Source organism: Dermacentor andersoni, chromosome 11 (genome assembly GCF_023375885.2).
Source record: "Dermacentor andersoni chromosome 11, qqDerAnde1_hic_scaffold, whole genome shotgun sequence".
In the NCBI taxonomy this organism is placed as follows: Eukaryota; Metazoa; Arthropoda; class Arachnida; order Ixodida; family Ixodidae; genus Dermacentor; species Dermacentor andersoni.
In genome coordinates this window covers 13,334,950-13,358,037 of record NC_092824.1, presented here as the reverse complement: position 1 = coordinate 13,358,037, position 23,088 = coordinate 13,334,950, and the positions used below count along the sequence as shown (strand labels likewise).

Below are 23,088 nucleotides of genomic sequence, written 5' to 3'. Positions count from 1 at the left end.
TGTCAAAGCACTAGGGTGTAAAAACATGTCTTGCCGAATCAAAGCAACTTTGTTAAATGAAGAAAAAAAAATAATGCAATTTAAATTTCATTATTTAAGGTTTTACTGTAGTTATTTATTCATTTAGCTGCTGTAGTTTGAGCTGTTTGCTTTAGAGCATTATTACCATAGTATATTGTAGGGGGTGTGAGATTATTCCGTACTTTGGAATAAGCAATGAAATATTGTCTTATTCGATTCAGCCTCTGTATTGAATAATCACTATTTGTAAATTTGAATCCTTGTAATAGCTTTTTAATATTTCAAAAACAGCGATATGTGTTTAACCAATAATTAAACTGGAGCAAAGTTATCATAAAGCTGATCCCCACGGAGAGATTATGCCTGAAATATCTTAAGTTACATGCTTTATCAGACTTCCTAAGGCTTCACCGCCTAATCCGTGATCATTCGCAGTCTCCGAAAAGCCCCGAGTATATGCGAACAAACTACATATTTTTCTAATGCTCCATTGGTTCTTTTAAGAAACAAGACTTCAATATTGCGAAGGTTGTGGGTTTGGTTCCCGCCTGCGGCAAGTTGTTTTTCCATCCACTCTATTTTCCATTAATTTATAGTTTCTTTATTTCATTTATTGAGCACAAGTAATTTCCCCTATGTTGTCCTTGTTGTCAGTGTTCATCGGCTACTTATGATATGACTAATAAAAATCGGGCCCCTCGGTTAACCCCAAGACTTCAAAATGTACAATGTAACCAATATGTCACCAATGTGTCACTAATGTGTCACCAATGTGTCCCCAACTTCAGATGGAGAACATGCGTAAATGATGTTCACCTCGAAGGTAATATTCTTCTTTAAAACGCGGCTCCGATAAGCACAACCTAAAAGAAAGCGCTTAGCTTGCACTACTTTTATTCTACTTACACTCGCATATTCCAACGTAGTTTGGTTCCCGGCCACAAATATTTTGCTAACAGGCTGGAACACGTGCAATGAAAAGCCGTTAGTATAGGCGTACTTAATGTGTGTTTGTGTGTGTGTGGGGGGGGGGGGGCAAAGTGTATGCCATTTGTCTCCTACTTTTAAAAGCGAGCGCTTTCGGCAGCAGGCTGAAAACTCCAATAAAACAACAGCTGACGCCAAATTTTCCTTCTGAATGCATTAGCTACCTAAGCACATAGTTAAGCGAAGGATAGGTCAGAAAGACGAGCAACTATTTACAAGTTATGTGTACAACAGCGGTTGCAGCGCTGACCGGTAAGATTCACAACGCGAGCCCAGTTCGTTCTTCCTCCAGTTGTTTTCGAGTGATGGCGCCCACGCGCCTTGTTCAAACAATCAAATATGACACGCGTGTAGCATAGCGCTGCAATGTTTGTTGTAAATATAACCTGTAAATAGTTGCTCGTCTAACTGACCCTTCCTTCGCGTAAGATTGTGATGGAGGGGGAACGTTCCCCGTCCTCGCCACGGAGCTCCGAAGCGGCTGTACCGTCGTCCCTCTCAGCCATGGCTTCCGATGGAACCACCCCGTCGCCACCTACACCTGCGGCGCCAACCACAACGTACGTTACGGTTCCTAGTCTCCGTGATCCTGGGATATTCTCCGCCCGAAATGGTGCTGACGTCAACGACTGGCGCAGCATGTATGGGCGTGTTAGCCAAAGCCACAACTGGGACTCTACCATCGCGCTTGCCAATGTTATCTTTCATCTGGACGGGACGCCGCGTGTATGGTTTCGCACCTATAAGGTCGAGCTGGGACATTTTCAAAGAGAGGCTTCGCGACCTATTTGGCAACCCTTCAGGTCGCCAACAGACTGCACGAAAAGAGCTTGCCACCCGTGTCCAGTTGTCGATCGAATTGTGTGTCTCCCACATGCAGGAAGTGCTCGCGCTTTGCTGGAAAGTCGACGAACATATGACCTAGGTTGACAAGGTGGGCCATATCCTAAAAGGCATCGCGGACGATGCCTTCTATATGCTCGTCTATAACGAAGTTTCTACCGTCGACACCATCGTCAAAGAATGCCGCCGCTTCGAGGAAGCCAAAAGCCGCCGCGTCGTCCCACAGTTTTCCCGGTTCCCAAACACCCCTGCCACGTCCTCTCGCTCCGCTCTTACCGCCACACGACCATTTAAAAAGTACGTCACACGTATCGTTCACTGTGAGATTCAAGCGGCGATTCTGGCCCCCCTTTATCGACGACCCCTTGACGGTTCTTTTGACCAAGCGGCCCCCGCTAGTTTCGTTATTCAAGCAGTTGTGCAGCAAGAAATTGCAAACCTTGGCATTCCTACCGCCTGCTCTGTCTCCCGACCTGATTCGGCACCCATTGTCATGTCCACAACCTGCAATGACCAGTATTTCGCTCCCAGACCACGCAATCCTGCTGAATGGCGAACCCCAGACGACAAACCGATCTGCTTCCGCTGCCACCGCGTTGGTCGTGTATCCCGCCACTGCCGCACCACCTGGATGCCGCCGTACTGGAGCTCATTCCCTGCTCCTCGCCCATACGCTGACGCTCGCCGTTATTCACCTCGCCGTCTGTACCCTACTTCTGATGCCCCTGACAGCCGCTCATCCGTGCGATCGCCGTCGCCTCAACGACGTCGCTCCCCGTCACCCCAACCTCGCCGCTTTTCCTCACCAAAGCGACACAGGGAAAACTAGTCCATGCAGCTCTTCGAGGTAGTGCTGCATCACGTTCGTCCTGTCCAAATCTTCCGTTGACGTTCGTCCCCAACACGAGCCTAATTGAAGTAGACGTAGATGGTGTTCCGCTGACGGCATTAATTGATACTGGAGCCTAGGTTTCCATAATGAGCGCTAACCTATGTCGTCGCCTCAAAAACGTTCGTACGCCTGTCATCACTCGAGCCGTACGCGTCACCAATGGCGCCACTGTTGGTCGCCGCCAAGTTCCAGTCCTATTCATGGTGCTGACCAGTTGCCCTCATGACCTAACCTTCGGGCTCGACTTTCTGACGACGCATTCTGCCCTCATCGACTGTTCGACCGGTACGCTGTGCCTCGAGCTTCCTCTTCTTTCAGACGTTCGCCCTGAACAACCGAACACCCTCGGCACTGCAGCGTTTGTTCGCTTACCTCCAAAAGTCCTAACCTTCGTCGAATTAATATCAACGGCAACCGTGCCTGACGGCGACTATGTCGTCGTGCCTATTCGTGATGTCCCCCTGGCGCGCGACATCTCTGTGCCACACTCCGTCGCAACCCTTGCCACTAGCCGGAATTGTCTCCCCGTTATCAATTTTGGCTTGACGAAGCAAGTGTTACCTGAAGGCATTGCGGTGGCCACGCTCCGGTCAGTGACAGACGACCACGTCACTACTTGTGTAGCCGACGCGTCTCCAAATCCTCCTGATTACCCGCAGGATGCCTTGAACCTCGATGGCCCATTACGTCTCATGGTCACTCCGGACCTCGCACCTGACCAAGAAGCCACCATATATCGCCTCTTGCTTTCTTACCGCGACATATTTGACACTGACAATCGACCACTTCGTCAGACATCCCTTGTTAAGCATCGGATCAACACTGGTGATGCTGTTCCAATTCACCGCCGACCGTATTGCTTGTCCACGGCAGAGCGGCAAGTTATTCAGCAGGAAGTAAACAAGATGCTCGCCAGAGGCATTGTTGAGCCCTCGTCGAGTCCTTGGGCGTCGACGGTCGTGCTCGCCAAAAAGAAAGATGACACGTGGCGTTTCTACGTTGATTACCGTCACCTAAACTGAATCACTAAAACGGACGTTTATCCTTTACTACTAACCGACGACGCTCATGATTGTCTTCACGAAGCCAAATACTTTTCGTCCATCGACCTTCGAACTGGTTATTGGTAGATTTCCGTCGATGAGCAAGACCAAGAAAAGACGGCTTTCGTCACTGCAGATGGTCTCTACCAATTCAAGGTTATGCGGTTCGGTTTATGCAATGCACCCGCCACGTTGGAACGGATGATGGACTCTCTGCTTCAAGGTTCCAAATGGTCAACTTGCGTTGTTACCTCGACGACGCTCTTGTGTTTTCTCCGACATTTGAGACGCACCTTGAGGACGTCGCAGCTATCCTTGACGTCTTCCGCAAAGCTGGGCTCCAATTAAACTCATCGAAGTGCTACTTCAGGCGCCGACAGATTACAGCCCTAGGCCATCTCGTCGGTGCTTCCGGAGTGCAACCCGACCCGGAGAAGGTTCGAGCAGGAATGGCTTTTCCTGTACCTCAGTCTGTTAAAGACGTCCGGAGTTTTGTGGGGCTGTGTTCTTATTTCCGACGGTTCGTGAAAGATTTCGCAGCAATCACTCGACCACTCACTGAACTTCTGAAGAAAGACGTGCCTTTTACGTGGGGTTCCCCTCAGGCTGCTGCATTTTCACGCCTTATCACGATTCTCACCAATCCACCGGTCTTGGCTCACTTTGACCCTTCCGCACTTACAGAGGTCCGAACCGATGCCCGTGGTTATGGGATCGGCGCCGTCTTATCGCAACGCCAACACGGACACGACAGCGTTATAGCCTACACTAGCCGGCTCCCGACAACTGCAGAGCGCACCTATTCTATTACCGAGCGCGAATGTCTTGCTCTCGTCTGGGCTGTTTCAAAGTTCCGCCCGTATTTATATGGCAAGCCCTTCTCAGTAATCGCAGACCATCGTGCGCTCTGTTGGGTTTCGTCGCTCAAGGATCCTACTGACTGGCTCGGTCGTTGGGCCTTCCGACTACAAGAATATCCCCACACAGTGGCTTACAAGTCGGGACGCCAACGCCAGGACGCAGATTGCCTTTCGCGCTACCCGGTCGAAGACGCGACCTCTAGGTCTGATACTGACACCGACGCCTGTGTTCTCTCTGTTTTTCCACTGCTCCATGTCGCCGATGAGCAGCGCCATGCGTATTATCATTGACCGCCTGGAATCGTCATTCGCCGGCAGTTCCGTTCGCTTATTCACACTACGATATGGCGTACTCTACCGCCAGAACGTTCACCCCGACAGCCCTGCATAACTCCTTGTGATCCTTGAGCACCTTCCCTCCGCTGTTCTCCACGAACTTCACGATCTCCCCACTCCCGGTCACCTAGGTGTTTCACGTACCTACGACCGGATCCCCCGACGCTTCTTTTGGCCAGGGCTTGATCGCTCCGTTTGAATACGTAGCTGCGTGTGAAAAATGCCAGCGACGCAAGACACCATCGACGCTCCCTGCTGGGTACTTTCAACCAGTCGACATTCCCGAAGAACCATTCATTCGGCGCCACAGATGTCGCCGATTTTCTTCTACGCGACGTGATTTCATTACGTGGAGCTCCGCGACAACTTCTCACAGACCGTGGCCGGACATTCTTATCAAAAGTTAGCGCGGACATCCTGCAGTCCTGTGCCATGAGGCACAAGCTATCCACGTGATACCATCCCCAAACAAATGGGCTCACGGAGCGTCTCAATCGCGCTCTCACAGAGATACTCGCGAAATATGTCCCTTCAGACAACACTGACTGGGACCTCGCACTACCGTTTGTCAAATCTGCTTATATTTCCTCGCGCCAATACACCGCCGGTTATTTCCCATTTTTCCTTCTGTTCTGCCGAGAACGAGCACTGCCCCTCGACACAACCCTCCCTGTTCACACGACACCGACCAGTGAGTATGCACTTGACGCCATCGCCCGCGGTGTCCACGCTAGGGAAATCGCCCGTGACCGCCTTTTGACCGCCATGACCGCCGTGACCACCTCAAGTGTTTCAGCTTAAGCAACGCATCACTGCCTCCGAGCAGTACTCCTGAAAATGTAACCTCGAGGTGAAGAGTTTGCCTTTCACTCAGAGTGAAATCAGTCCTGACACCCTGAGTCCGATTGGTAGACTTGTTGGTGAGTCCAATTCAGAGTCAGATATTGACTTCTGCCACCGTGTTCCACCGAAAAACTGGAATTTCGCTAACATTCTTGTCCAGTTTAAATGTCGATGTAAGCGTGACACTGTGCTCGAGAAGGCAAGGAAAGCTGAAACTTTCGACGCGTGACTTCGGTCATAAGTCTAGCGAACCTGTGTTCATCAACGAGCACATATGCCCTGCTATGAAGCAGTTACTCGGAATGGCAATCGTGCAAAAATGGTGAAAAACTGGCGCTTTGCTTGGAAACGTGGTGGCAAGGTGTATGCGCGAAAAGAGGAAAAATCTCCTGTCTTGCACATCCGTAGCGCGTATGACGTAGTAAAGAGTCTGTAAACTGTTCCAGTTTTCTCGAGCCTGAGCAGTCTATCTTGAATGATGAACGTGTCACCGCGAGATGTCAGCAACATAACTCAAATCAACTCCGATGTATGCTTTCTTTGCCTACACCTTAACATTCGTTCAGCTAGACACAAAGAAGATGAGCTATCAGTATTTCTAGACGAGTTTAGTTTCCAGTTCGACGCTATCATGTTGACTGAAACATGGTATACATGTGGCGAACAAATTTACAAAGGGGACGGATATCAGAGCTTCTTTGTAAATCGATCGCGTAGGATGGGGGTGGGCTTGCTATCTTAGTTAAAAATATGTTCGACTGTGAAGTTCTTTCGGAATTTTCGTTTATATGCAACGAAGTTGAATGTTTAACTTTGTTATCACAATTATATTTATTCCGTACTGTACCGACCCACTAATGCCGACATAAATACCTTTATTGAATTTCTAGACCACCTCTTCAGGTACATAAGCGACAAGTTCAATTTAATTCTTGGGGGCGACACTAACATTGATCTCCTGAAACGCTCTCCTGCGCAGGAAGCTCTTTTACTAACTGTGGAATCGAGTGGTAATCGCGTACTGACTCAGATGGCTATACGCGTTACGATGCAGACAGCCACACTTATTGATGTTGTAATATGTGGATTTATTACGTGACACTAGGCACAGTCCAGTTGCACCGACAGTACTCGAACGCTGATCGTGCGCACAACCGACACAAGAGCCGTCTTCTTCGTCCTCCTCTTCACTACATTGGCCCCCGGGAGAGAAGAGGAGCCATCCTGACGACTTACGGCGTAGGTAGGATGAGGGGGTCATAGTACGGCTTAAGTCGGTTTGCATGAACCATGTCACGCCCGCGATGCTTAAGGTCGGGTGATGGTGTCACAGGTTCTACAACGTAGGTGGCAGCGGAGGGACGGTCTATGACGCGGTAGGGGCCATCATAGCGTGCGAGGAGTTTAGATGAAAGGCCAGAGCTGTGAGGTGGAACCCACAACCAAACAAGGGAACCAGCCGGGAAAAGTGGTGTAAGCGCGCCACTGGCACGGCGCAGCTTTTGACGACCTGGAGCAGCGGTCGTAAGGCTTCGGGCGAGCTGCCTATAGTCCTCGGCGTATTTGGCGGCTTCCGACAAAGGCGTGCATTCCGAAACGTCGGGTCGGTATGGTAGCAGTGTGTCCATAGTACACGAGGGCTCTCGTCCATACAGCAGAAAAAAGGGCGAAAAGCCAGTGGTAGCTGTGTGGCCGTATTATAGGCCTACGTGGCGAACGGCAAAACAGTGTCACTGTTACTGTGGTCCGAAGCGACGTACATAGTCAACATGTCACCGAGTGTGCGGTTGAACCTCTCTGTCAAGCCGTTCGTTTGCGGGTGGTAGGCTGTAGACTTGCGGTGAACGATGCTGCATGCAGCGAGAAGGGCTTGGATTACTTCGGACAAGAAGACACGTCCCCTGTAGCTGAGCAGTTCGCGCGGTGCGCCATGTCGAAGCACGAAGTTCCGCAAGATGAAAAACGGAACTTTGCGCGCAGAGGCTGCCGGGAGTGTGGCAGTCCCGGCGGAGCGTGTCAAGTGGTCGACACCTATAAAATTATCCATCGGTTACCCGAGGAGCTGTAGGGAAGTGGCCCGTATAGGTCTATGCCGACGCGATCGAAGGGCCGAGCTGGGCAGGGCAGCGGCTGTAGCTCACCAGGAGGGCGCTGTGGGATTATACGCCGTTGGCACGGCGTGCAAGCGCGTACGTACTGGCGCATGAAGTGATACATGCCGTGCCAGTAGAACCGTTGCCTTAACCGAGTGTACGTTTTGAGAACGCCGGCGTGACCATTATGGGGAGCAGCATGAAAATAAGCGCCTACGTCAGAACGCATGTGTCGTGCTATCACAAGGAGTCATTTGCGACCATCAGGCAAATAATTTCTGCGGTAAAGGACGTTGTCGCGTACAGCAAAGTGAGCGGCTTGGCGACGAAGTGTGCGAGAAGAGGGTGTGGCGGATGGGTCGTGGAGGAAATTCAGTATAGCTGAAAGCAGGGGATCCTTACGCTGCTCGTCTGGCATATCAGCGACGTTGAAGGCTGACATGGATACGAAGAGCGGAGACACTGAAGCCACATCAGAAAATAGCGGTGATCGGGAAAGAGCATCGGCGTCGGAGTGCTTTGTGCCCAATCGGTAGACAACGCGGATGTCATATTCTTGCAGGCGAAGTGCCCATCGGCCTAGGCGACCTGACGAGTCCTTCAACGAGGACAGTCAGCAAAGGGGATGGTGGTCGGTGACAATGTCAAAAGGGCGACCATATAGGTATGGACAAAATTTGACAAGAGCCCAATAATGACCAAGCACTGCTTTTCTTTTACAGAGTAGTTGACGTCTGCCTTCTTTAAAGTGCGGCTCGCAGAGACGGGCACAAGCACAGATATTTCGGGTGGTATGTTCGTAACGGACACAACGGTGAGCTTGGAGGCTTTATCTTCCGAAGGATCAGGCAGCGGGGAATCGGCAAGCGGAAAAAGCGCCACTTCGGCCAGGGCACAGTCGATGATGGCACGGTGGTGAGACAAGAAGTCCCAGCCGAGAATGATGTCATGTGAACATGAAGACATCACGAAAAAGTCAACAATATAGACAATGCCGTCAATGATCACCCTTGCAGTACATTGAGCAAGCGGGGCTATATGCTGCGCAGTCGCGGTGCGTAGAAGCATGCCAGACAACGGCGTTGTGACCTTGTGGAGGTTACGACAAAGCTTTTCGTCGATAACAGAAACTGCAGCCCCAGTATCAAGAAGCGCAATTTCGGCGATTCCTTCGACCAAAACGTCCAATAAATTGCGTGGCGACTGTGCAGGCCTTGTAGAAGTCGCGAAGCTTGCAGTTCGTGCCTGCGGAACTGAAGCGACTAGTTTCCCTCGCTAGGTGTTTGGCGGTGACGTAAGGGGGAAAATGAGCAACGACGCGGTGATGACGGCCGGTGGGTGCTGACAGGGCGTCGTGGAGGTGGCGAGATCTCTGGGTTGGGAAGCATGGCATGCCCAGTAGTATAATCGGAATAGCCATATCCAGGCGTTGCGACAACAGCGTTAGCAGTGGCATGCGACGATGGCATAAGCGCGCGACATGGCCTGCGATACCGCAAGCGAAGCATATGGGCCGGTTGTCGCGTGTACGCCAAGGGGTCTCAACTGGGCGTCGAGACGGAATTGGAGGCGACGCAGGAGGAAGTGCAGCTTGAAGTTGCATTGACGCAGGAAACGCGAACGTAGGCGGCGCAGGTCGCGCGGCGACTTCGGCATAGGTCAGAGGTGAAGCCACGGGAGGGCAGGGTTGAACTAAAGGTAAAAACCCAACAAGTTCCTCGCGAATGGCCCGCCTAATGGGAGCAGCCAGAGATGTGTCAGGCTGGGGAGGTCGTTCGTTGAGTGGCAGCAGAGACAGCTGGCGCGACCTCCTCACGAATGAAATCTTTAATCTCAACAGATAGCGATGCTGCTGGCGTGGAGTGGGAGCGAAGCGTGAGACCCGAGACAGAGTCGCCATGTGCAACAGCGCTGCGCCCAAGGACCCGTTGTCGACGCAGCTCATCGAAGCTCTGGCAAAGAGTGACGAAAGCAGCGACAGAAGTAGGGTTTCGCGCCAGGAGCATTTGAAATGCGTCGTCCTCGATGCCCTTGAGGATCTGCTTCACCTTGTCCTCTTCACTCATCGTGGAATCGACGCGGGCGCAAATATCCACGACATCCTCTATGTAGCTGGTGTAAGTCTCGCCGGGCTGTTGAGCGCGCTGGCGTAGGCGCTGTTCAGCACGGAGTTATCGCAAGGCTGGTCGACCGAAAACTTCCGCGAATGCTGTTTTGAAAGAGGACCAGGTTTGCAGTTCCCGCTCATGATTGTGGAACCAGAGGTTCGCTATGTCAGCAAGATAGAAGATGACGGTACGTAGCTTTGTCGGGTCATCCCACTTGTTGTGATCACTGACGCGCTCGTAGGTAGAGAGCCAATCATCCACGACAGTCTCACCAGATCCGCTAAAAACAGGAGGGTCCCGCTGCCGCTTGACGGCGCCGCCCTTGATAGGAGTGGCGGACGCTCCAAGCGGATTGTTGGGAGCAACTAGGCCAACAGTTCTCAAAGTTCGGCTGGGAAGTTCCAGGGTGAGGTCGGGGAGTGCAGCACCTTCCACCAAATGTAATATGCGAATTTAGTACGAGACCCTAGGCGCAGTCTAGTTGCGCCGACAGTACACGAACGCTGACCGCGCGCACAAGCGACACAAGAGCCGTCTTCATCGTCCTCCTCTTCACTACAATGTATTTATCTCTAACGTAAATACTAGTAGCTTACTTTCAGGTGTATTACACAGTTCTATCAGGGACCATTATCCCATTTATGTGCTCCTGAAATGTGCCACAAATAAACAACACAACTTGTCAGCGCAGAATACTGGGCAAGATATTACTCCGGACACCCTCGCGTCCTTTTTTTCTATTCTTTCAAATCAAAACTGGGATGACGTATTTTCTTCTGAGACTGCAGATGCGGCGTATCAGATGTTCATCACCTGTTTTAAACGCGTATGCCATGATCATTTCCCTGAGAAAGCTGTAAAAAAGTCCACTAGAAGTCGTAAGCCATGGATAAATCGAGATTGCCTTAGAATGATTAAAAAGAAAAACCAGTTATACAAGAAATTTATGAGGACCAAGTCCATTGCTGATGTAAGCAAGTTTAATCAATACCGCAATAATGTAAAGTCTTTTATCAAAAACGAAAAAAGAAACAATGAGTTTGACAGGGAGTTCTGTGATGGTAGCGCACAAGTTTGGAAAAAAGTTAATAAAATATTAAACCGAGCACGTCAGGAGTTAAAGAGCTTTGGTTTGAAGGTGAACGTATTGAGGGTGTGGCACTTGTAGAGAAATTTAATACGTTTTTCAAAAATATTATAAATACCGGTTTGAGCTCAGATTTCTCTTGCAACACTATACGACGGATTAGAAATATTATATTTTTGGAACCTAAGGATGACACTGAAGTGTGCAGTATTTTTACTTCCTTTAAGAACAACAGGTCTTGTGATAGTAATGGCTTTGAAATCTCACCTGTAAAATTTGTCCTCACTCTAATAGCACCAGTATTAACTTATACTTGTAACCTTGCCTTATCAAGCGGGTCCTTTCCAAAGCAGATGCAGAAATCTAAGGTAATATTATTGTATGAAAGTGGTGATAAAAATAGCATGTCAAGTTACCGACCGATTTCCATTTTACTTCTTTTTTCGAAAGGTTTGGCAAAAATTCTTGCAAAACGGTTAATGAAATTTTTCAATAGATTTAAATTGTTATTAACAGCACATACATGGCTTTTTGCTAGGTAAATCTACCAAATCAGCTTTATTGTCTCAATAATTATTCTTAACGCTTTTGAAAATAAAGAATTGTGCATCGGCATCTTCATAGATTTCTCGAAGGCTTTCGGTCACCTTTATCATAATACCTTACTTAACAAATTAGACCTTTATGGCATACGTGGCACTCGACTTGAGCTACTGAAATCGTACCTACGTCATCGTGTACAATGCGTTAAAATATGGTCACATTTATCTCCATTTCAAGCTATTACTGCTGGTGGCCCACAGGGTAGTATTTTAGGACCTCTACTTTTATATTTCATTTTATATATAACTTCATTTTATATAAAAATGACCTTGTTTTGACGGATAGCCCGCCGAAATTTGTAATTTATGCTGACGATGCAAGTTTATTTTTCACAGGTAGTTCCATACAATCTCTGGTTTCTGTTATTAACAATGCTCTTGATAAACATAAGGATTGGTCTGAAGCAAACTCATTACTCATAAACACAAAAATACTAAAGCGGTTCTATTCAGTGCAAGAGTTTCCCACTCAAACCGATATACAGATATACATAGGCGATTCACATGTACAGTTTGTAGATAATGTCAAGATTTTAGGAGTAATCTTTAGCAAGACCACGAGCTTGGACACTGAAGTTCAGTTCATTCTGAGTAAACTGGCACAGTGCACGGGAGTTCTTGCAAAATTTTGGCATTTTCTGCCCGAACATATAAAATTAATTATTTACAATGGGCTTTTCCGTATCCCACCTAAATTATTGTTTCTTGGTTTGGGGCACTACCACAAAAACGAACATTAATAAAATATATATGCTTCAAGAGAAAGTTGTACGCTACATTGCAAACCCAGACTACCTTGCTCACACTCAGGAACTGTTTGCTCGTTACCAAATTTTGTCGATTAATACCGTGTACGAATATTACTTAGCACTAAAATATAAGCGTTGTATCCAAAATAACCAGCTTAGTTTTCTTGAATCACCCTGCCTCAGTCCAAATATTTCAGAATACTCCTTTCGCAAGAAAGAAATTTGGCACATTCCCTTCTCCCGTACAATGTACGGGCAACAGATGCTACGACACAGCCTGCGCACTGTTTTTAAGAAATTATTGTCAAGGGGTATAATTCCTTAAACATGTTCACTAGATGACATGAGAAGTGCATTAATTCACTAATATCTTCTTTGTGAAAGCTGCGTTCAAGTGTTTTTTTTTTCTTATCTTGCTGCGATGTATCCTGTGTAATTTTATCTTGCTGCGATCAATATTCTGTGTTTCTATTTTTTTACTATTATGCTGTGTTTTTTTCTGTTCTTATGCTTTGTTCACAAACTCATGTATATACGAGATGTTTTTGCCCTTGTTAAATAGCCAGAACGTTACTATGTCTTTTACACTTTGCGTTTTCGCTCTATGCCTTGTACAGGGGAGCTCGGGCGTCTCTCAAGTGATTGTGCTCACTTTTTGCCCGGGCCTACCCGCATCATTAATTTTTTGGCGATGTAAATAAACTGGACCTTTACTTTGACTTTGAAATCCCAAGCGAGTCAAAGGCGTTTGTACGACCGGCGACACCGAGATGTGCCCTTCCCGCCTGGTTTGCTGCTTCTATGGTCTCCGTCGCGTCAGCACGGCCTATCAAAAAAACTGCTGTCTCGTTACACATGCCCATACCGAGTGCTTCGTGCCATGACTCCCGTCACCTACGAGATCGCCCTTGACGCCCCATCTGCTTCCTAGTCCAGTGATATCGTGAAGGTTACACGACTGAAGCAGTATCACCCTCCCAGTGATGACATTTACACGCTCCGGGACGTCGATTCTGCCACCGGGGGATTATGATACACGCGTGTGGTAGTTGATTGTTTGAAGGAGGCGCATGGGTGCCATCACTCAAGAAAAAGAGGAGGAACAATAAACTGGGTTCGCGCTGTGAATCTAACCGCTCAGCGCTGCAACCGGTGTTGTATATATAACCTGTAACTAGTTGCTCTTCTTACTCACTCGTCCTTCGTGTAACAATATGCTTTTTGTTTATAACGTATTCCCTGTTTAGGCAGTAGAGATTCTCCTTCGTAGCTCGCCGCGAACATCTGTAGCAGACGGTCGACGGAATGAGCCATAAATGCTGGTATTCTGAAGAAAGTTGGCGCTGGGCAGTTTCCACCATACCAATTTCGAGTTCCGCTTTTTCTATATTGCCCAGGTTTGGGGAACAGCGTAATTGTATTGGAAAATAATTTAGCTTGCTATATTTAACCAAAAGGCGAGGGATTATAAAGTATTGTAATCAGGCGTGTCCTACATCAGCGTGCCTTATGGCATGAAATTATTCGATCATCAAATACCAAAACTGTTGAATTTATATATATGGCGAGAGGCAGTGCAATTTTATTGTGTAATCACAACTTAATCTATATATGTTCGTGAAAACGACCTTCAGGAATGTCGAGAGGAGGGTGAGTTGCAGCCCAATCATTTTGGCAGTTGTCCTGTGCGGCCTTCCTGCTTTTTTGTGTGTCGCATTTATTATCATAGATTAAATAGAAATATTGACCCACGATTACGCTTCTTGGTAATGCGACCTGTGAGCGCAGCTGCTGCCTTATTTCAACAACAGGCAACCGCAAACAGAACACGCAGTGCCGAACGGAGGCCGTTCTGCGTTTCAGATTAGGCAGCACACACCGCGATTTGCCGCTATCTAGCCGGCACTCTGGCGACGCGTCAGGGCGCCATCTTATAGTGGGTCCCCGCCCCGGAGAGGTGGGGGTGTGGCGATTAGCAAATAATATGTAATTTTTCTTCTGAGGTGGGATGAGGAAACGAGTGTAGAACAGTGGTATTCAGTAGATGTCACACACTCATTCACTCACAGACAGGCCTCAATGTGGGCGCACAAGGTTGGGGTGGGAATTAGAAGTAAGGGGACGAAACGCTATAACTGTCTTTCGAGTCACCGCAACGGCACTGCACCATGTAAAGGGAGGTATAGGGCAAGAGTGGAGGTGGGAGAAGGACAGCCAGGCGCAAGCAGTGCCAGGGGCGAAAAATGCCACTGAGAAACGCGCCCCGCAAACGGGGAAGCGAGAGAGACGGCTGACAGTCGTACAGCCACGCGACGCGGGGACGGAGGAGTGGAGAGCCGTTGATCACGCGCGAGCCGGCAAGGAGCGCCTGCCTCCGGCACAGCGGCAGTGCTGCGACAGCGGGAGAATGGATGTAGAGGGGCGGAGTGGACGGTAGCAGCGAGATAAAGTCCCTTGATAATTTGAAAGTAGCGAACTCTTTGGAACTCTGCCGCCGCCGCGCGACCTCATCGCCTCCTCCTCGCCCCTTGCGTGTTCCCCCCCCCGAGGCAACCAGTTTTCCCCCGTTTTTCTGCACGACGATTGGTCTCCCTGCCGTTGTCCTTGGAAACGCGCGGATCTTGAGTTTTGCTTGTGTTTTTCTTTTTCGTTCGCGCCATTTTCCTCCTGAGCACGGCTGGCTCGGCGCTTTAGCTCGGCGTAGCGAACGTTGTACGCCGTGTTTCTTGCTCTATGTGCTAGCGCTATGCCGGGCTGTTGCGCATATAACTGGAGCAAGAAGCCTGAAGATGGTTATGCCGTTTTTATGATACCACTAGGACAGCGTGACGGCTTGCGCAAGAAGCAGTGGCTGCATAAAATTGGCCGAAAGAACTTTGTTCCGATAAAGAACAGCTTTGTGTGCGAGCTGAGGCGTCTTTCTTATAGCTCATAGCAAAGCATCCCGTAATGCTGCATTTTTTTTTTCTCATTCTTCCGGCCTGCTCACCAGCGCTTTTGCGGTTGTCCTCAGTATGGTTAATATTCCCCTCGCACGTCGCTAAGTGTTGTTATTCAGTCGGAAGTGCAGCATTATAGATTCTGCTTTGCACCCTGAAAAAATTAGTGGCAAGTACACCCGTGGTATTGCAGGTGATGAGCGTTAGCTAATCAACATTGAGTTTTTTTTTTTGAAGTTTTACGCCGGAAGCTTTTAGATCTCTATGTTTCAGGGTCGCGTTGTAAACTGCAAGTATCACGTGACCCAAGGAAGGCCAGAGGTGACCCAAATCATGTCCACCCCTGTATAAGAGAATGATTATCCAAGTTAATTAATGAATCATTAGTGATTGACATAAGGTGGTTTAGGGAGGGTTAATGTTGATTAGAGTGTGTAGCGGCAGCAGCATCGGCGTCGCACGAGAGATGACGTAGACGCTCGCGTCTACACGAGGCACGAGCGGCTGGCACGCTCGGGCACGGGCTAGCGTTCCGAAGGAGATTATTAAAAGAATACTACGCTAAGAGATCGAGTGTCGGTTCTTCCTCTCCTGCGAGAGCCCGAGACTTTACCGGTGTACGTGGTTGCTCGTCGCCACAGTTTGGTGACCGCGGACGTGATACTGCCATACGCTCCTGTGGTAGAGACGACCATGGACCAGACCAACGCTACGAGAGCTCAAGGCCAGAACCCTTCCGAGGAACGCGGTGAGCCCTCCTGTTCCGCCATCGCTGTCCGCCTCCCACAGTACTGGGACCAGCATCCTTCGGCGTGGTTTCTTGAGGCCGAAGCGCAATTTCAAGTCGCTGGTATCCGCTCTCAAGCCTCGAAGTTCCATTGCGCCGTCGCAGCGCTCTCGCCCGCCGCCATTGACGAGGTAGCAGATTTGTTGAACTCCCCATTGTCTGCCGCCCTCTATGACAATCTCAAGGCAGCACTGCTACAGCGCACAGCAGCTTCACACCGTTCTCGCATCCAGCAGCTTCTGTCCACCGAAGAACTCGGCGACCGACGCCCTAGTCAACTTCTTCGCCGAATGAGCCAGCTGCTCGGAAACAACACGAGATCCATCGACGACACGCTGTTGCGCGAATTGTTTTTGCAACGACTCCCGGCTAACGTGCAGATGGTCTTTGCGACAGCCTCTACCATGGACTTACCGGACTTGCCGCTTTGGCCGACAAAGTCATGGGAGTAGCCACCCCAACCATCGCAGCCACGTCACCGTCTCCGGGTGACAATACAACCGCTCTGCAAACTCTTCCCTGCTCTTCCGCAGTGCAATCTCCGCTCGACTCCTTGTGTGAGCGCCTGGAACGCATCATCCGTGTAGTGGAACATCGCCGCACATCTCGTCGCCCACGCAGCCGTAGTTCCAGCAGATCAAGACGCACGGGCACCCGCAATGAAGCCTCAACTAGCACGCCTGGCGTTTGCTACTACCACCACCGTTTTGGAAACGAAACTCGTCACTGTCGGCGTCCCTGCGCTTGGCAGGGAAACAGGCCGGCCGACCTCTAACGGCGACGAGTGGTCCGGCCCAACACACAAGTCGCCTTTTCTACGTGACGGACAGAGTTACGGGACAACGATTCTTAGTCGACACAGGCGATGAGGTCAGCATTCTCCGCGCCTAGCACTCCGACCGAAAAACGACACCTGTGTCGTTTTTGCAAGCCGTCAACGGCACCAGGATTCCAGTTTTCTCGTCACGCTCCGCCATGCTGAACCTTGGCCTTCGATGAGCGCTCCGCTGGATTTTCCTGGTTGCAGACGTCCGTCATGCAGTCATTTGAGCAGACTTCTTGCATAACTACGGACTCCTTGTGGACATCCAACGACGCCGTCTCATCGACTCCGTGACCCAGCTATCCGTTCCCGGCGTCCCATCATCAGGCACATCGCCCATAGCGCCTATTTCTGCCATGTTGGACGAACCTTTCGCCGCGCTCCTAAGCGAGTTTCCCACTTTGACGCGCCTGCCGGACTGGACGCAACCGGTGCAACATGATCTGTGCCATCACATTGTCACAGTAAGGTTTCGTTCGTTCTCTGTCCTCGCTTCACCGTTGGAACTTGAAGCTTCTCGGACGATGATCGGCAGTTGTTGATCAAACGCAGGCAGGAAGCGATGAGGTCAGATGTACAAGAAATATTTATAGTTGAACTTTTCTATATACATGACAGGTAAAACAAATACATTACAAACTTGAACAATTGAGAAACGCAGGCTCACTCTTCGACGGTCTCAATGACTGTTAGAGCCCAGACTCGTTTAACGTACATGGTACGGAGGCTCACTGATCTATCAGCAATCCTGATTTCAGCCAAGCCTGAGGGACAGCATGTCGTCCCGATTTTTATAGCCCAAATATACAAAGAAAAAAAGGCGGTAGGGCCGTTGGCCCGTCCCACAGGTTCAGTTGCCAATCAGAGTCAACGGTTTGTTAAGCCACAACCCACAGGGATGGGCTTACTCTAAAAAATAAACATATTGAAAAACAAAGCTGTTTTCCTTCTTCCCCAAAACTCCGTTGCCCTCTCGTTTCTACGTAGTTAGTGACGGGCTCAGCAAAACACGCCAGGCCCGAACAAGTTATCGCTAGACCGCCTCAAATCCCAACGGCGTCTAGGCCGCAAATGTCTCGGAAGCAGGGGCATCGACACCACGTAGTGCCGCTGTACTCAAAGTTTGGCCGTGTGGGAGACGGATGGCCCTCCTTGTCCTTCAAACTTATTGTCTACAAGACAAAGTTCTCCGAGTGCGCGTTTACAAGACGCCGCCGTCCGAATGCACTCTTCACGTGTGCACCGCATCCCTACAGCGTGCACTGTAAGCTGGCCTTCGACACCACACAGGCAGTCGCAGCCAACAACAAGGCTGGCGATTGCGTTCCGGACGCGTAGAAGAATAGATTCCTTCTCCGTATATGCGGCACGGGGTCAAGTTTGCTAAGCCCTTCTTAACCTCGCCGGCGCCTCCAATTAGTCAGGCACTCGGGCGCCAGGCCCACGATACCGTGTAAAGCGGTCCCTTTCAAGGCCGGTCTGTGTGTACTTGTGTGACCGTCGGCGGACTGCCAACGCCCTGCGCACAATACCGACCTCCCGGAATCGGCACTCGCCCTCCTAGCGCCCGCCGCGACGCGTCACCCAACACCGCGCGGTCCGTGACCCCACATAATACAGAAACGGTTGCCCCGCTGACATGGAGGGGGGGGGGAGTGAAGCCCCTCTCTATCACACAGCACGTGGCCGATTTGTGACACTTAAGAACACGAACAATCAGAGCGACCTTACACGTCCCTCCTAAAGAGTATACTGGGCTCACAATGTTCCCAGCTATACTACAAGAGCCAAAGGGCGCTGTATCCTAGAATTTAGGCTCTGAAAGTTCCGTCAAAGAAAATTGACATGTGCTGCCCAACACGGGTGCTGCGGAGGCCGTAAGGAACAGGAAAATGAACTGAACGGACCACGAAAAAAAAAACAATTTTCTCACAGCGATAAAAGGAAAGGGCGAAAGATCAACACATTCATGGCAGTGAGCATGCAAATAAAATACTCATGTATGTACAGTAACACTCCAACGCACTGCACGGCACAACAGCAGAAAAATGACATATGCAGGTTATATACATATATAGTATGTCCACAGTCTTATAACCCTCACACACATGGACGACAACAACCACAAAAAGTTCCATCAAGGCTGAACTGTCCCACGCACACGTCCTTCGGGTGAACGGGAACATTCACGCCTGTCCCAGCTGGCATGGCTGTTTTTGTCTATCCTTTCTTTTCTGCTCTTTACTCGATTGGCTCCCATGAACGATTCGAGAGCCTTGATAATGCATCAGCATTGGCGTTACATGTTCCTTTCCGGTGACGCACCGTTACATTGTAGCGCTGTAGTGAAAGCGCCCATCTTGCCAGCTTGGCCCCCTGCGGGGTGCTGGTTGTCAAATATGACAATGGGTTATGATCAGAGACAACATTCACCACTGCTCCGAAAAGGCAGTAGTCGAATTTCTTGAGTGCCCAAATAATAGCAAAGGCTTCTCTCTCTATAGTCGACCAGCGCGCCTGTGTCGGGTTAAAGCGATGGCTAGCAAAAGCGATTGCCTTTTCTTTTCCGTCCGCTGACATTTGAGCTAAACAGGCACCGGCCGCCGTCGCAGACGCATCAGTGAATAGCCAGTACGGCTGATGAGGCTCAGGAGTGTTCATGGCGACAGCCTGACAGAGAGCTAATTTTTGACTTTCGAACGCACACTGCGCATCTTCCGACCCTGGAATTGAATTAGAAACCCTTCGCCTTGTCAAAGCTGTAAGCGGGCTCGCCACGTCAGCGTAGTTTGAGACATAGTCCCGATAATACCCGGAAAGCCTCAACAGACTTCGCAACTCTTCCTTTAATAGTTGAGGAACTCTGTAAGGAAACGTCCTCTTTGGTTTACATCCTTCCTCCAGCTCGATGCGGTGCCGCCCTACTTGCACCCTCCCAGGCTTTCCGTCAAAGACGCAGCGATGTTTCTCAAATACCGCCTCGATTTCCGTGCGCGCATCAGACCCCAACTGAGCTAGCTTGTCTTCAGTTATTGCGTGCTCGCTCGCTGAAGTGCATACAGCTTGCGGCGCGTATTCCACCTGACCAAATTCTCCGTCTTCCTCGAACACTACCCCCGCATGATTCACTCCAGCGTAGTACGGCCTGAATCGGTTAGCGTCCACTACCGAAGTCTTTCTGTCATTTATTTGCAAGCGATACGCCCACAGAACAAATGGGATGAGCTTGTCCCAGTTTCTTTGGTCCCGCTTCATTACATGATGCAACATATTTTTGAGGACTCTGTTCTATCTCTCAACCACTCCGTTACTCTCAGGATGTTCGGCAGTGGAGAACCTGGGTGAACAGCCCAGTTTTTCTAACATTAACCGTGTCAGTTGAGATTTAAAGTTAGTACCTTGGTCTGAGCAGATCGTTTCCGGCACTCCAGTACGACTGAAATTTTTCAGTAAAGCCTCGCATGTGTCCCTCGCTGTCAGGGATCGGAGCGGGACTACCTCACTGCGTCTTTCTTCTGGTAGGACCAGTTGTCTGACTTTGACTCCCGCTGGAGAATCCCAATGGTACAAAAGTCCGTCTGACACGAACATGCCAGCTTTGTAGTTTCCCGCATCATTCCCGGCCCTTTTTAGGCTTTCATCGGCAAGCTGAGCCGCTCGAAATTCCTCCCGCTGACTGGGCGCCCCAGTGACATCTTGTATCAAACTATTCTCTTGCAATGCAGGGATGTTGTCTGTCGTTTCTTCGCAACTTAGACCGCAGTCTGGCTCAGTGTTATCGACTATTTCGACTGATCGGACTCCCACGGAATTGGCTACCCGCGGAATATTTTCTCGTCCAAACTCGTCTTTTTCCTGCGCCTGCAGTAGTTCCCAATCTTCCTTTGACAACAGGCAGTCAACCCCCTTTGCAAGTTCGTCTGTAACTGCACACACCAGATCGATCCTCTGCGGTTGTATCACAGCCACCGGGCGATGCATGCCTACGGGCAGCGTAGCTAGGTTAGCTCGAATGGTCTTTCCGAATGCCGACTCGAGTCTTACTGTTCCCGATGGCTCCTGTAAAACGACGAGCAGCATGCTTTTACGGACGACCGTTATCTCACTACCTGTGTCCAATACAGCTTCCGTTGCTATATCCCCGCACATGATAGGGATAAGGTCCAGCTTTGACCTCCCTGAGCTAGCATTTTGAGCCAAGATTTCTACTCTAGCGCTAAGCACCCTTTCTTGCTCTGGTGGAGGTTCTTCACTCACAACAGCAACCTTCTGTACCCTTTGTTTTTGCACAGTCGGTGCCTTCCCCTGTTGTTCTTTATTTGAAGTTTTTGGGCAGTCACTGGCTAGGTGTCCCTGTATATGACACACGTGGCATTTTAAATTTGTCCTCTGCGGGCTAGCTAGTTTTGCTTGCTGCGTCAATGAGGCTGTTGCGGCTGGCTTAGTTGCTCGTCCTTTCCCTTTAGCTTGCTCGAAAGTCTCCAGCACCTTTGCCACCTCCACTGGCTTAAACCACTCTTCGCCCTCCCGCAAAAGAACATATTCCAGGGCTTCTGAGCTTAGACTGGCTTTCATACGGTCAGCGACCATAAGCTCCGTCATAGCTTCTTTTGTGTTTGCATTGCGAGATTGAAGGTAATAGGCCAAATAAGTTCTAGCGCGAGACGCGAACTGAGCCCAAGTTTCCTCCTTTCGTTTCGATGCCTTTTCAAACCTCCCCAAGTATTCAGCTGGCGTGAGCTTAAGTTCATCTAGTACTGCCTTCTTTACAGTCTCGTAATCTGTACATTCCTCATCATTCAGGCTACGCAACAGATAACGGACCCGCTCGGTCAGCGCAGGCATGATCAAATGTACGCGGCTGTGTTCTGGTACTTGAAAAGATGAAAACAACTTTTCAACCTCATCAAACCATATCGGAACGTCAGCGTCACACGGCAACCGGTATGCCTTAAGCACTTTAGCACATTGTGATATTCCATCCGTGCTAGCACGGCGGAGATCGCTTCCTTCCGACACCGAAGGCGGCCTGCCCGACTGCTCAAGCTCCACTCTCCGTAGAGCAATGCGCTCGCACTCTAGCTGTAGGCGCACCTTTTCCAGCTCCAGCTCCAGGCGTCTCACCGCCATGGCCTCTGGATCTGTCGTGCTCGGAGCCTGCGAAGCGCCTTGCGTCTCACTATCCATTTCAGTATCCGACGTCTCAGACTCGGTCTCTCCGACGCGTTGTAGTTCCTGCCGTCTCTGACCCTCTCTTTGTTCAGATGCCGTATCAATGTTTACGTCAGCCTCAATCAAATTTGCTGTTCTGCGCGTGAACACCATTAACCTCACTGAACAACAGCCATGCCAACCTAGACGAAACGCAAGGAATCCCGCTCACCCGTTGCTGCTGGGGGCGCCGCCTGACGTCCTCGTCCAGATGAATTGCAACTATTGCGGAATTGGCTGGTGGCCCTCCGATGCCTTGCGTCTGGCTCGCTGCTCGTTGCTCGTTGTGGGGTTTGCCGATCCTGTCGTGCTGCGCCAGTAAGGTTTCGTTCGTTCTCTGTCCTCGCTTCACCGTTGGAACTTGAAGCTTCTCGGGCGATGATCGGCAGTTGTTGATCAGACGCAGGCAGGAAGCGATGAGGTCAGATGTACAAGAAATATTTATAGTTGAACTTTTCTATATACATGGCAGGTAAAACAAATACATTAAAAACTTCAACAATTGAGAAACGCAGTCTCACTCTTCGACGGTCTCAATGACTGTTAGAGCCCAGACTCGTTTTAACGTACATGGTACGGAGGCTCACTGATCTATCAGCAATCCTGATTTCAGCCAAGCCTGAGGGACAGCATGTCGTCCCGATTTTTATAGCCCAAATATACAAAGAAAAAAAGGTGGTAGGGCCGTTGGCCCGTCCCACAGGTTCAGTTGCCAATCAGAGTCAACCGTTTGTTAAGCCACAACCCACAGGGATGGGCTTACTCTTAAAAATAAACATATTGAAAAACAAAGCTCTTTTCCTTCTTCGCCAAAACTCCGTTGCCCTCTCGTTTGTACGTAGTTAGTGACGGGCTCAGCAAAAC

At 49.8% G+C, this 23,088-nt stretch overlaps 2 protein-coding genes and 1 pseudogene across 2 annotated transcripts in view; 2 read left to right on the top strand and 1 right to left on the bottom strand.

Moving 5' to 3' along the window:
- The window catches only part of LOC126517910 (arylsulfatase B-like), a 307,571-nt gene that overhangs the window by 189,987 nt on the left and 94,496 nt on the right, over nucleotides 1-23,088 (top strand). The gene's annotated exons all lie outside the window — the stretch shown is intronic.
- Nucleotides 15,303-16,965, top strand: LOC140214148 (uncharacterized; annotated as a pseudogene).
- On the bottom strand, nucleotides 17,154-22,200 carry LOC140214147 (uncharacterized). Its single transcript, XM_072285506.1, has 2 exons — nucleotides 21,382-22,200; nucleotides 17,154-17,207 (listed from the first exon to the last, which is right to left on the bottom strand). Exons 1-2 carry the CDS (start codon nucleotides 22,198-22,200, stop codon nucleotides 17,154-17,156), a joined length of 873 nt encoding a protein of 290 aa, XP_072141607.1.